Below are 14,113 nucleotides of genomic sequence, written 5' to 3' on the forward strand. Positions count from 1 at the left end.
GTATAGAATATCAACACAACAGTCACCTCAAATAAACAATTAACATATTTACACGTAACACGTATTTTAAGGTAAATACTTCATATCTATGTGTAAATTGAAAGTGAATATACACTCACTTGATTTGATGATAATCGGGCAGCAATTCGTTTCCTAAAACGATCGTTTTTAATAAAACCGGGAGTTTTATTAAGAAACCGGGCTCTACGAAAGGTCGGGCTTCGAAACCGAAAAGATAAATTTTTCGGGCTTCTCGGGCACTTCGTGGAGTATTCCGGGCTTTACAATCGATACCGGGGCTTTGCGGGATGTTAAGGTGAAGAAAATATGAAGAAAGGGGTGAAAAATGGCAAATTTCCAAAGTTACCCGGGAAGGCTCGCAGCCTTCTATTTATAGGGAAGACCTTCTGATCGGACGGTCAGGAGTCTTCTGATCCGACGGCTGAGAAGGCTCGCATAGGGGGAGGCTCGCATGAGGGCTGCGCGTGCGAAGGAGCTGCTGGCGGCCTGTGATTGGACCGAAGTTCGGATCCGATGAGGGAAGCACGTGGCTTCTGCGAGGGCTCGGACACGAGGGAGAAGGCACGCGTCGGATCTTCATTGGACCACTTCGGATAGGGCCATGTGCTCGGATGACTCAGCAGTTTCGTGACTCAGCAGCTTCGGTGACTTAGCAGGACACATGTCACATGCGAGGCGAGGGTGACGTGGCAAAGTGTGACTATGCGAAATTTCTCGGTTTTCGCGCCAAACCTTCTAAAATCCATAACTTTCGCATACGAGCTCTGTTTTTGACGTTCTTTATATGCACGTGTAGCTAAAATTATGATCTACAACTTCCGTTTAGACTTCGTCGGCTAATTTTGACTTTAAATTTTATATTATTATTTTTAACAGACCGGGACAGGAAATCCGTTAAAAATTCATAACTTCTTCATCCGACATCCGTTTTCGTCAGACTTTTTACCGTTGTGCTCCTAATGACGAGACCTTCAATTCTCGTTTAGGTTGTGTCGGCTAAAAATCGCTCGATCTAAAATTCGAGTTTTTAGCTGTCTACTGCTACACTGAAACTTCAAAAAATCATAACTTCCTCATACGAAGTCAGATTTGGGCGTTCTTTTCATCGAACTTCTCGGTTTAACGAATACTACGACTTTCGTTTAGATTACTAAGGCTAAAAAGTAGTTTATCAAAAACTCACTTTTTACGACATTCAGCACCGTGCCGGTTTTGTCGCGAAACTTCGACAGGTCATAACTTCTTCGTTATAACTCGGATTTCGGCATTCCTTATATCCCCGAAATCCTTGTTTCGACCACTACAACTTTATGTAAAGATATCGGGCTTATCTCACACTTTAATTTTGACGCTTATTTTTATTTTTAATTAATTAAACCCTAATAATTAAGCATAAAGCACATAATTCACATAAAATTCACATAATTCCTTTTCATTTCTTCTAAATGAGTTACAAAGGTTAACCTAGACCATTATGTCAATATTAATGCCTAGCCTAGAAACACGGGCGTTACAGACAAGGTCCCAGTCAGTTCCGGACTTCGGTCCGATGCAATGGGCAAGGCCCAGTATGTGATTTATATGTATTGTATGGTATGTGATAGTTTGGGGGAGCTCACTAAGCTTCGTGCTTACGGTTTCAGTTTTTGGTTTCAGGTACTAAGTTTTCAAAAGAGGAGCTCGAAGGGATTGCAATGCACACACCATAGTCAGTTAGCTTGGGAATGTTTACTCTGATAATAAGATTATGTTTTGGATTAATTCCCGGAAAATTATGTTATGACTTATGATGTGGTTTTTATAAATATGGTTTAGTAATGTGTTTAAAAGAAATTTTTAGTCGTAATTTTTGGGGACGTTACATTTGGTCACTGAGTTTTTTTTCGTCCACATTTACCCCTTCAACTTGTTAAACCGTACACATTCAGTCCTTATGACCGGTTACTTTAGGTTAGCCGGGAAAAATGACTTAATAGGGTAATATATTTCTCATTTTGTACACATTTAGTCCTTAATATTTTTTTGTTTCAAAATAAGTCATTTTTGTTTTTGTACACATTCATTACTTATAAATGTTTTCTTTAGGTTTTTCTCATGACATCTTACGTAGGACAATCATTGATGAAGTGTGTAGGGTTGTGGATACTTATGTGTAATGTCTCGTTTTCACAATAAAAAATTTTCATTTTTAAATAAGGCAAAACTCCATAATTATAAATCCATTATTAAGAAAAAAATGTTTATTCCAAAATACATTTATCGAAAATCAGAGTGATAAAAGAAATGTGGAATCCTCAATATTGTTGATGAGTGTGTACAATCATGCATTCTCCTTCCCACGGCTAACGATAGAACCTGAAAACATAAACAACTGGGTAAACACAAAATTTAGTAAGTTCCCCCCAAAATACCCGATACAACAAACGTATTATCATGCATAACGGACCCACACTCATCAGATTGGAATACCTTGACCCAATCAATCATCGGACTAGAACACCAACATACAACAGGTCCAATTAGTCATCAAACTGGAATACCCAGGTTTTGTTGGCATGCCGCCTTAACTCAACCGCTCTTCTCGAGTCTTCGTGCCTATAGTTTATAGCCGACCCGCACCAGGTATCTTGGCCTACAACATATAGCAAGACCACCTCAACATATCCCATCACAATATGGCTATCTCACATAAGATGTCGTGAGAAAAACCTAAAGAAATCATTCATAAATATTGATTTAATACAAAAACAAAAATGACTTATTTTGCAACAAAAAAATATTAAGGACTAAATGTGTACAAAAATATTAAGGACTAAATGTGTACAAAGTGAGAAATATATTTACCCTATTAAGTCATTTTTACCGGCTAACCTGGAGTAGCCGGTTATAAGGACTAAATGTGTACAGTTTAACAAGTTGAAGGGGGTAAATGTGGACGAAAAAAAAAAACTTAGTGACTAAATGTGTACAAACCGAAAAACATATTACCCTAAGTCATTATCCTTTTTCAAAATTTCAGTCTAACCATTAATTTATGGTTGGTTTCTTTAAAACAAATAAAAATTTATGGTTTTTTTAACATTATTACAAGTCATAATAACGGTCACGATGGAATATTTATAAAAAATATATATATGAGGTTTTTTTAATACAAATAAATATTAGGTGGTTAAACCGAAAAAAAAAATGATTAAATAGTATAGTTTTTTTTTTTTTTTTTTTTTTTTTTTTTTTTTTTTTAAATTAGCCCAAATATTTTATCAAATAATTAAAGCTTTAAATTTTTATACTTCTAATAAAATATTCAGTTTTTTACTAGTAAAATATAATTCCATCAATGTATCTATGATTAATGAGTTTTTTTTTTTTTTTTTTTTTTTTTTTTTTTTTTTTACCAAATGAGTGTTTTTTTATAAATTATTGTATGGTTTTAAAAATATTTAATAAATGGTGTATTTTAAAAAATTTGTAATTTTATGTTTTTTCAACTATTTTTATTGTTTATGTATTTATTTATTTTTCACTTTTTAAAACTTTTTGCTACTAATGTTTATCAATTTCTTTTACAAACACTAATTTTACCTTGGGTTAATATCATTTTAACCTAATCAACTATCAATTTTTATTTTAAATGACCCATCAAGTTATTTTTTTGCATCATAGGGGTATTAACTTATTTTTTAGGTTTTAGAATATCCTTTTATAGAAAATGAATGGGTCTATCGATAGACCCCTACCTAGTTGGCAAGATACTCTGTCATGTCATTAAATGAATTTTGCGAACTCATGTGCCATAAATCAACACTCATTTTTCGATGAATATAAACACTGAATCAACACTCTTTTTTCGATGAAGATCAACATAGACAAAATTTGCGATGAAGATCGTCGGAGTACAGGGATGCCAACCGGCTCTACGTCGTCGTCATTGTCGCACAGTAATCTTCTCTTACATCCTTCTTTCCTAGATGCCCTGCATGAATCCTTCAAATTCTAGTGTTCTTGTAACATCCAGTTTTGAGGTATTTTTACTTTAATTTTAGATTTGATTTTGGGGAGTCACCCCGGTGTGGGAAGGATGGCCACGACGTGGCGAGGCATCTTTCTTCTGCGGGTCTTTTTAACTCGATACGACGTGGCAAGGAAGGCCACGGCGTGGCCGTCGCTGCCGTCTTAAACCCTAATTTTTCAGGTTTTGCACCTATTTAAAGGAATGAGGAGGCTAGGGTTTGCTCACCTTCATCCTCCACCACCTTCTTAAACTTAGAAGAAACCCTAACTCATTTTCCTCCATCGTTGAAGCTTTCTTGAGTGCTTTTGAGAGGTCTTGAAGGAAGAATCAATAAGGAGTAAGCCAAGGATCCACAAGAGAGTCCCTATCTTCCTTCCTAGCTCAATTTTGGACCCTTGTAAGTGTTCAAGGTTCCACCTTTTCTATTATAAAGTGCTAGATCTTGTATTTTGTCATATTTTCTTCTTAATCTTGTTAGATGGGATGATGAGATTTCATAAAGGTTTCAACTTTATGAATCTCTGGATTATTTAGAATAGTTCATGATTTGGATCTAAAACTTTTTTGGGTTGTTTGAGCCATACATAAGATTTTATTCATAACCCCCCCCCCCCCCATTTTGACCTAAGTTGAGTCCAAGGCATGCACTGGACATGCATGTCTAAAAAGCACCAATCTTTAGGATGGTTTTATTATCGTAAGCTCTTCTGGAGCAAATGGGCTTGAGACTTAAGGGATTAAGTGCTTCTTGAGTAAGTCCATGCCATAGTTATGCTTTATAGACTTAAGGCTTGAGATCTAGACCTCTTGGTGGGTCTCAAGGGATAAAGTTTGAAATTTATCCATTTATATCATAATAATGTTCAGAAATTGACCTTGGAACCTCTGGGATTAGAGGATTCGTGTTAACCCATTAAGACACTTTAAATCCAATGCCCACAACGTAGCCTAGATTGCCACGACATGGCGACTGGGGAAAATGCGTCTGTTTTGTCGCTTGATGGCCACGACATGGCCAAGGATGGCCACGACGTGGAGGGTCAACCTTGACCGTTGACTTTGACTTTTGACTTGCGTTGAATTTTGGTCAAACCCATAGTTTTGGAAGGGAAGCTATGGTGGCACTTTGTATGGTTGTATAGGTGGTTTGTAGCTTCTGTATTCATGGCAGTAGGAACAATAGCAGTTGATCATCATTTGTTAGGTGAGTCTCTTTACTACACTATCGGCCCAACGGATTATGCTTATAGGATGATAGTGCATTTGTGACACTTGTTGATATGCATGTATGTGATTGTTGTCTTTATGTTCTTGCTGATATGATTGTATGCTTAGCTGTAGGGGTAAAATAGACTCAGTCGCAGTTAAAAGATACCGAAGTGGGTGAAATATATAAGTTCTAGTTGAAAGATACAGAAGGAGGTGAAATAGACCCAGATTTGGTTTTGAGTTGTTATGTATGTTTGTTATAGAGTATTTTGGGAGAACTTATTAAACTTTGTGCTTACAGTTTTATGTTTATGACTTTAGGTACTTCCAGTTCGAAAGAGAAGGGCCCTGTATGATCACACCACATCCACCAGCATTCCGTATTTTATGTCATGATTTATACTTTGAATAACTATTTTATACATTATCACATTTTGATGGATTTGTAATGAATGAATGATGTTTATATTGGTTTTAAAATGAAACTTTTACATAGTGATTTTTGGGACGTTATACTGCTCTTATGTCCTTCTTTCCTAGATGCCTCGCATGAACCCTTCAATTTCTCCACTACAGGTACTCTCGATTTTTTTCACGCCTTTTTTTCTCTGTAGTTACCCATTTTTGTTTATTGATTTATCCAAGAGATTGTAGATGGAGACCTCGTGAAGAGTTGTAGAACTAAGAAACATCATTGAAGAAAAACAAATTGACTCGCATACATAGTTCAAGATCATGATAAGATTTTATGTAAAAAAAATACGCATCATTTTTATGTTTCTTCTTTAAGATAATCACGACTACCATAATTTTTATATTCATGATTGTATCTCGGCACATTCAATGATTTTCGATATGAATATATGAGAGTGGTAGAGATGTGTAGGTGGGAGTGTTTAGGTTCTTAGATTAGACATTGGTGGAATAGTAAAAAGAGTGAGACATATTTTCTATAAGATGAACAAGATATTAATGGGTGATGTGAGGTGAATTTTAGTTTAAATTTTTTTTTAGTGAAAAAATTAAATCATATCAAGAAAACCGTCAATTATAAGTCAGTGTCCTTTTTAATAGATAAAAATGGATTTTATAATTCTAAAATACACACACAAAAAAATGATAGTTGGTCGGATTAAATGACATTAACCTCTTTACCTAGCCTAAATTATAAAATGTCATATTTGTATCTTGTTTTGCGACATTACCCTAAATTTTCTCATCAGTAAATCGCAAAATATGATAAACCCAAATTCATGTTCACATGAAAGATGAAACAAAACACCATCTCAATTAACTCCTGATAAAGTCTTTTTACAATATATTTCACATCTTTCAACATTCATCATCATCGTCATCATCATCATCATCATCATCAACACCATCGGACAACCCATTATCATCCTAACTCTCACCAACAACCGCGTCCCGAGCCCTTGCTCGAGACCTTCTCGAACCGTTTCCCGGTCTAGACATACTAACCACATAAGCCCTCAATGTTGATTCAAGTGTCCGCAAAAAATCCAAAAGATCGCTCTCTCCTTCCAGCCGCCGCCACTCCTGCTGCCGCCTCGGATCAACCTCCGATGGTCTTACCAGAGGGTGCACCACCCTCGCGTGCCTCCTTAAATCCGAATACATCCCTGAAAACTGACACGTTTCACTTGTACAGCTTCTTGATTTCGTGTTCATGAACTCACGGGCGGCTTCCACCACCGCCCACCCTTTCACATGCCCCCGACAGAGCGGACATACCACTTTTGATTCCTGGACGGTGGCGGTGGACGGTGGTTCACCGGTGGTGGCCGGATTTTCAAAGGACTTACGGAACTGGTTGAAGCAATTGGAGTGGCGGAGGCTTGTGTCACACATGTAAGGGCGACAATTGTTGTCGTATGAAGAACATAAGAGAAGGATTGCGTTGTGAGGGTGTTCCATACATACAGGGCATCGAGCTTCTTCCCATTCTTTCAGATTTTGATCTTTTTCTAATCGCTTTGAATGACCGGTGTTGGTGTTGCATTTGTATGGAGAATGCCGGGACTTATCGGTGGACACTGAGTTGTCTCGTCTCGCCTTTGGCATTGTTTTCTGTAAAAAAACCCCTAATTACATTAAAGAAATAGGGAATGACAAAATCAAAATTCCATTAACGAAACCCTGAATCCAGAAATGATATCGTTTTACTTCAAATAGATTATGAAAGCTAAAATTAGATCAAAACATTGAAGCACAAACCCTAGAAAAGCTCACATTCAAAATATAAGCAAGCTTAAACATGATCGGAGAAGTAATCGAACATTGCAGAAGTAAAATGTGAAGATTTTCGTGGGAATTTTTACCTCTACGGCACTGATCTCCCTTGAATCAACGAAGAATGCTATCTATTCAACTCTCAATAACAAATCACTCAAGAAGAAACAAAACCCTAAGAACTAACTTGTGTGTATTATATGAATTTACCCAGAAAATACAAATTACTACATTCGAAGGATTTAATCCGGGTAAAACCCAGGGATCAGAAGATCCGCGTCGTTTTGCAAGTTTAATAAATTGAGCCCCAGTCCTGAAATCTCGTAGCTTAAACACTTTATGCCCTCAGCAACATTTCAGCAATGTTTGTTTAACTTGTCATATTCAGTCCTTTCTAACAATTCCTTGCAAGATTGAGTTAATGGGACACGATTCAACACCCTCCCTCGATGTGACTGTTGAAAAGGATCTATTAAAATTAATTTATTTGTTAAAAATACGTATTGATTAACATATCTACAAATTGAACAGTAGTATCAAATCTAATAATTTTTTTCGATCCAAATGTTATGAACTGGACTTATAAGAATAGATTCAATAACAACAATTCAACCAAAAGCTTCAAATACTTATTGATAACCTCAAATTTACCCAAAAGATTACAAGAACAAATAATAAGTTAGCTGATTCGAGATAGCTACTCTCCTAAGGAATAAATTCCAGATTCACAAAATGATTGGTCGATCCTCACTCTCCCTATCCACTACCCTCTTATACTATCTGACATAACAAACTAATTATATGAAATGCCCAAAATACCCCTAATTCTCCTTGCACCAGTAAGATGATATTTATTTGTTAATTTTCCAAACTACCCCTATCTAAAATAACATGATGTAGTGGATGCATAACACCAAATATAATTGATGTCCAAATTATAATATAAAAACCATTAACGGGTATTTGGATGCGTGTATCACTTTCTCGTTATTAGGATCATTTTCATTTGTAGTAGTAACTATAACTGATATTTAAAAAAAAAAAAAAAAAAAAAAAAAAAAAAAAAAAAAAAAAAGAAACCCTGAATGTTTGAATAAAGATAATAGTACCTAATTATCTTTAACTTAATTTGAGTCACTTAAATATATGACTATTTACTTTAAAATTGCACTACTGAATGACCCAATAATTAAAATGTATATCAAGTTATCAACTGAGGGTATGTTCCTTGAAAGCTTTTATGAGTTTTTAGATTTTAAAAATAATAATAATAAAAAAATGAAAAAGTAGAAGCTCACGATCTTTGAAGTTAGTCTTGAAAAAGCCTAAAACATCTTGATTTGTGGGTACATGGATCAGATTGTGTGTTTTTAGGTTTTGTCCAGAAGTGAAGAGATTGTGTGTGCATTCTTCTTGAGCTTCACTTGTAATGAATGGAAGTCTCATGTATAGATTTTTTTTAGAACAAGAGATGCTTATCCTAATAAAATATTAATCATAATTTCGAGTTTTAATCATAATTCACAAGTAAGGTCAATTCGGAAGAATAAACACATTACATAGTGTATTTTTACAGTCACAATTACAAGTCTTAACCATAAATCTTAATTCACAACTAAAATTAATTTATTATATATTCTCAAGAAATATAGATACAAAAGAGCTATCAAACGTACTCCTTAACAAATACATTACAAAGTCGTAATGTATATAGTGGTTAATTTACTCAATTAAAACATCATAAAATGTCATTTTCATCTTAAATAAAACACTAGCCCTAATTTTTTTCAATGACCTTTTCTCATTCACCGAATCGCAAAATGTGATAAACAAATAACAAATAAACCGTCAATCAAACCTTCAGACATTAAACAAAACCTTATACCAATTAACCGATAATATCTTTTTACAATATATTAATATTTCACATCTTTCAAGATTCATCATCATGACCCGATCTTGGCCGACTCAACTGAAACAAATTATCCGAGCCCAAACCCGAACCACCATCGGGCGACCCGTTATCATCATAACGCTCACCCTACAACCGTGTCCCGAGCCGCCTCCGAACTGTCACCTCAACCACGCCTGAACCGTTTCCCGGTCTTAAAATTGTAGTCATAGAAAATCCCCAAGATTCCATTGATGACTCAAGTATACTCAGCAAATCCCCAAGATTCCTCTCGCTTTCCAGCCGCCGCCAGTCCTGCTGCCGCCCAGGATCCGCCTCCGATGGTCTTACCAGAGGGTGCACCACCCTCGCGTGCCTCCTTAGATCCGAATACGTCCCGGAAAACTCACACGTTCCACTTGAGCAGCTTCTTGATTTTGCGTTCATGAATTCACGGGCGGCTTCCACCACCACCCACCCTTTTACCTGCCCCCGACAGAGCGGACATACCATTTTTGACTCCTGGACTGTGGCGGTGGACGGTGGCTCCGCGGCGGTGGCAGGAGTTACAAAGAACTTGCGGAACTGGTTGAAGCAATTGGAGTGGCGACGGCTTGTGTCACACATGTAAGGGCGACAATTGTTGTTGTGTGAAGAGCATAAGAGAAGGATGGCGTTGTGAGGGTGTTCCATACATACAGGGCATCTAGCTTCTTCCCATTCTTTTAGATTTTGATCTTTTTCTGATGGGTTTTTGTTTTTGGTGTTGCATTTGTATGGAGAACGCCGGGACTTATCGGTGGACGCTGAGTGATCTCGTCTCTTCTTTGGCATGGTTATCTGTAAATACATCGACATGAAAACTTACTTGAAGCATATAAAAAGCCCTAATTACATAAAGAAATCGGGAATGACAAAATCAAAAACCCATTAACGAAACCCTGAATCCAAAGTTACTTCCAGGAGAAGAATCGTAATGATCTCGTTTTACTCAAATAATTACAAAACCTAAAATCAGATCACAAACCCTATAAAAGCTCACAAGCAAGCTTACACATAACTAATACATCAGAGTAGTAATCGAACATCGCAGAAGCAATTATGCAGTTTTTCGTAGGAATTTTACCTCTACAGCAGTGATGTCCCTTGAATCAACGAAGAACGCAATGTGGGTTAAAGAAATTCAGAGCGATTAGGACAGCTTTTTGTAGGTGGAAGAATTATACATTGGGGAAGGGATTCAGATTATGTACGGAAGAAGAAGAGGTGTGGCTGTGTGCTAACGTGGAGGAGCACTGTCGTTTCTGGCCCCGATTATTTGAATTTTAATTCGTTTTTGAGTCCGCGCCTTATTGTTTTGTGGTAATTGCTTTTTCCCATTTCGACCATTAACATTTTCAACCATAGACCCTTTTCAACAAAACTTAAATAGAACTATATACAATATTATGATATAAAAATCAGACATTTGATTGAAAAACAGTGATATTAAACACTTTAAAATAGATATTTCGGACATAAGTAGAGAGTCTTTTTAGAAAAAACCCCAAAAAAAAACCTCTGAAATTTAATGATCAAATCTAGAATGGAACATTTGGGGGTAAGTTGTCATTTTTCAAAAAGACAAAAACATGTTTTTGACTGTCATTATTAATTGAGTTAGTTTCACATGTGTATTAGAAATTTAGAATAATCTGAATTTGTTTGTTTGTTGATAATTGTTTTGAGTTGTATAAATTAGGTGTGTAATTACCATTATGAATATCATTAAAAATTATATTGAATTATAAAACTGTGATTGTAGTTGTAATTGCAAAAATTGACGCAATAAGGCAATAACCAAATTTTTTAGATCCATGTATTTCGTTACTCAAATTATCAAATTAAGTTGGACATACGTGAGTTTGAGTTCTAAAGTCGCCATTGTAACAAGGTATGTAACCAAATCCAAGAATTCAACAACAATATCGAATTAGGCATGAATCAAGCATCGGAAAAAGGTTGTTATAGCTAACAAAAATCTTCGGACTTAAACGAGCCTTTACAAACGAGAGGATGATACTTGAAACCTAACAACACGGAGGAAATGGACTTAGAGTATCGCATTTGGTGGTTTTTTGGTTACGAATCTTGATAAAATTAATTAGTGTTTATTTTATTTATTTATAAGTTTACTTTATTTCCTTTTATTAATACTCTCCTAGTCTCCTTAACTCATTAGGAGTCTTCATTAGGGATAAAAATCTATAACCTTCTAATTTTGTTTTACTTGCAAGTTTATATTATATTTATCATTAATCATATTTCACCTCTACCATTTTACATAAGCGAGTTAAATACCCTATCAAGATTTCTTTTTGCACTAACTACTTCAAGGGTTTCCTTAACAAATTCTCCAAACTATTTTAACAACCCAACTCAAATAAATCAACATCCTTTCAAGTTCAAGAACATCATTCATCACCATTGATCCATACAAGAACAAATCCCATTTTTGAAATGATGAAACCTATTCCTGTCCCTAGCAATAATCTCCCTCTCAAAAATCTTGGAAATCAACTTCGTAGCCGAATGACAATTACTACAAACACGCAAATTCTTCATTATCCTAATCGTTGTCCCTGGCTTAGTACTAAGCAACCCAAAAGCAATTGCTAATCTCTCACTATGTTGACATAATTGCCCTTCCTTCCATTCATCATCCATATCATAAAGCACTAAAGATGTATCCAAAATATATCCACTCTTTTCAAGAACCCGATTAGTTTCTTCCAACATTGCATAGATTTGATCACTCATGGGATGTGTTCTATCACTTGCAAGAAACTCATGAACAACACCATCTATTTCAATCGAAGTACACCCAGGAATTTTCTTTGATCCATCATCTTTAAATTTAGTTCTTATTCTTGCCACATCATCCCATTGTCCATTTGCAGCATAAAGATTTGATAACATCACATGAGCTCCCGAACTTTCAGGGTCCAATTCTACAACTTTCTTGAAAAAGAATTCACCCAAAAGGGTATTTTGGTAAAATGTACATGCCCCGAGAAGTGAACCCCAAATCGCACCATCTGGGTTCACTTCCATTTTCTTGATCATATCCATGGCTTCTTCAAACAAACCAGCTCTACCTAAAAGATCAATCATGCATCCGTAATGTTGTAGTTTGGGTGAAATCTTGAAATCTTGGATCATGGAGTGAAAAAGGTGGCGACCTGAGTTGACTAGTCCGCCATGGCTACATGCTGATAGAACACCAACAAAGGTTATGTCATCGGGGGCGAAACCGTCATTTACCATTTTCTTGAAAAGTTCAATGGCTTTGTGGGCTTGTCTATGCATGGCTAACCCTGAAATCATCGCGTTCCATGAAGCTAAACTTTTGTGTTTTAAACTCTCAAAGACTGATTTTGCAGCTTCAATGTCTCCACATTTAGCATACATATCGATTAGACTAGTGGAAAGAGAAGGGTTAGAAGATTCTGGAATGTTCTTGTTGATATAAGCATGGATCCATTTGCCAAGATCAAGTGCACCCATGTGAGCACAAGTGGGAAGAATCGTCAACAATGTGACTTCATTAGGTTTATGGTTTGATTGTAACATGATTCTAAAGAGGTCCATGGATTCTCTATAATGGTGTGTATGTGCATACCCACCTATCATAACATTCCATGTGATTATATTCTTATTGTTTATGCTATCAAATAAGCTTCTAGCTTTCTGTAGCTCATTGCATTTTGAGTACATATCGATTAGGGCATTCACAAGGCGAAGGTTTGAATCAAGTTTATTGTTAAAGATCCAAGTTTTGATGTGTTCACCTGTTGTAAGACAACCTGATTGAGCACAAGCAGAAAGAACTGTCACTAGTGTGCTCTCATTGGGTTTGATTTTGGCGATTTGCATCTCTTTGAACAGATCTATTGCCTCTTGGAAGCGTTGGATTTTAGTATGGCCAGCTATGATAGAGTTCCATGACACTACATCTCTAAGAGGCATTTCATCGAACAGTTTACGAGCATCTTTGAAACGCTCTCGACTTATGTACCCTGTGATTAACGCTGTAAACGAAACAGGGTCTCTCAGAGGACTTTTTTCGAACGCTAATCTTGCATCATCCAATTCTCCACTTTGAGAATAGAAATTAATCAAAGAGGTGTGGATGAACACATCGTAACCGAGTCCAAGCTTCAAAACATGTCCATGAATCTGTTTCCCTTCGTTTATCCCGTCGATTCTTGCACAAGATTTCAAAAGAGAAGGAAAAGTATAAGAGTTTGGTTCGACATCGGATAAAAGCATGAACTTGTAAAAATCAATTGCTGAAAACGGTGATGAATTTAATGAATAACCTCTGATAATTGTGTTCCATATGATCGGATCAGGCTGTTCTTCAATGGTGTCAAATACTGAAAGGGCGTATGAAAGGTCGCCATAACTGTTGATAGCACAAAAATGGAGAATCTTGCTTAAGGCAAACTGGGACTTGTGGAGGCCGTTTTTTATCATTTGAGCATGAATTTGTTTGAATTCTTCCATGTTCTTGCATTTTGAAAGAAGATTCAGAGATTGGTGGTTTTGTGGTGGAGTAATGGATGAAGTGATAAGGGAAGAGGAAGAGAGTATCATTGCGTTTTGTGCTTCGCTATAAAATGTCAACTACAAAAAATTTCACCAGGTTTATTTTACATAAGTCCTACATAAGTTTGTCAAACTTGTTT

The 14,113-nt window shown here is 36.2% G+C and overlaps 3 protein-coding genes across 5 annotated transcripts; all 3 read right to left on the reverse strand.

The window, feature by feature from the left end:
• Positions 1-6,453: 6,453 nt before the first annotated feature.
• Positions 6,454-7,712, reverse strand: LOC111883933 (uncharacterized). Of its 2 annotated transcripts, none has more exons than XM_023880266.3 (2): positions 7,582-7,712; positions 6,454-7,330 (listed from the first exon to the last, which is right to left on the reverse strand). In XM_023880266.3, exon 2 carries the CDS (start codon positions 7,322-7,324, stop codon positions 6,644-6,646), a length of 681 nt encoding a protein of 226 aa, XP_023736034.1. In that variant the 5' UTR covers positions 7,325-7,330; positions 7,582-7,712; the 3' UTR covers positions 6,454-6,643. The 2 variants fall into 2 exon arrangements, with proteins under 2 accessions (XP_023736034.1, XP_023736035.1); XM_023880267.3 differs by having other exon boundaries at positions 6,454-7,344; positions 7,582-7,693.
• Positions 7,713-9,359: 1,647 nt separating this feature from the next.
• LOC111883798 (uncharacterized) lies at positions 9,360-10,781 on the reverse strand. Its single transcript, XM_023880119.3, has 2 exons — positions 10,510-10,781; positions 9,360-10,223 (listed from the first exon to the last, which is right to left on the reverse strand). The coding sequence occupies exon 2, from the start codon at positions 10,215-10,217 to the stop codon at positions 9,534-9,536; it is 684 nt and encodes a 227-aa protein (XP_023735887.1). The 5' UTR covers positions 10,218-10,223; positions 10,510-10,781; the 3' UTR covers positions 9,360-9,533.
• A 1,020-nt stretch (positions 10,782-11,801) lies between these two features.
• Positions 11,802-14,056, reverse strand: LOC111883797 (pentatricopeptide repeat-containing protein At1g08070, chloroplastic). Of its 2 annotated transcripts, XM_023880118.3 has the most exons (2): positions 13,745-13,915; positions 11,802-13,629 (listed from the first exon to the last, which is right to left on the reverse strand). In XM_023880118.3, exons 1-2 carry the CDS (start codon positions 13,762-13,764, stop codon positions 11,844-11,846), a joined length of 1,806 nt encoding a protein of 601 aa, XP_023735886.1. In that variant the 5' UTR covers positions 13,765-13,915; the 3' UTR covers positions 11,802-11,843. The 2 variants fall into 2 exon arrangements, with proteins under 2 accessions (XP_023735886.1, XP_023735885.1); XM_023880117.3 differs by having other exon boundaries at positions 11,802-14,056.
• Between the last annotated feature and the right edge of the window lie 57 nt (positions 14,057-14,113).

Source organism: Lactuca sativa, chromosome 7, assembly GCF_002870075.4.
Source record: "Lactuca sativa cultivar Salinas chromosome 7, Lsat_Salinas_v11, whole genome shotgun sequence".
Classification (NCBI taxonomy): Eukaryota; Viridiplantae; Streptophyta; class Magnoliopsida; order Asterales; family Asteraceae; genus Lactuca; species Lactuca sativa.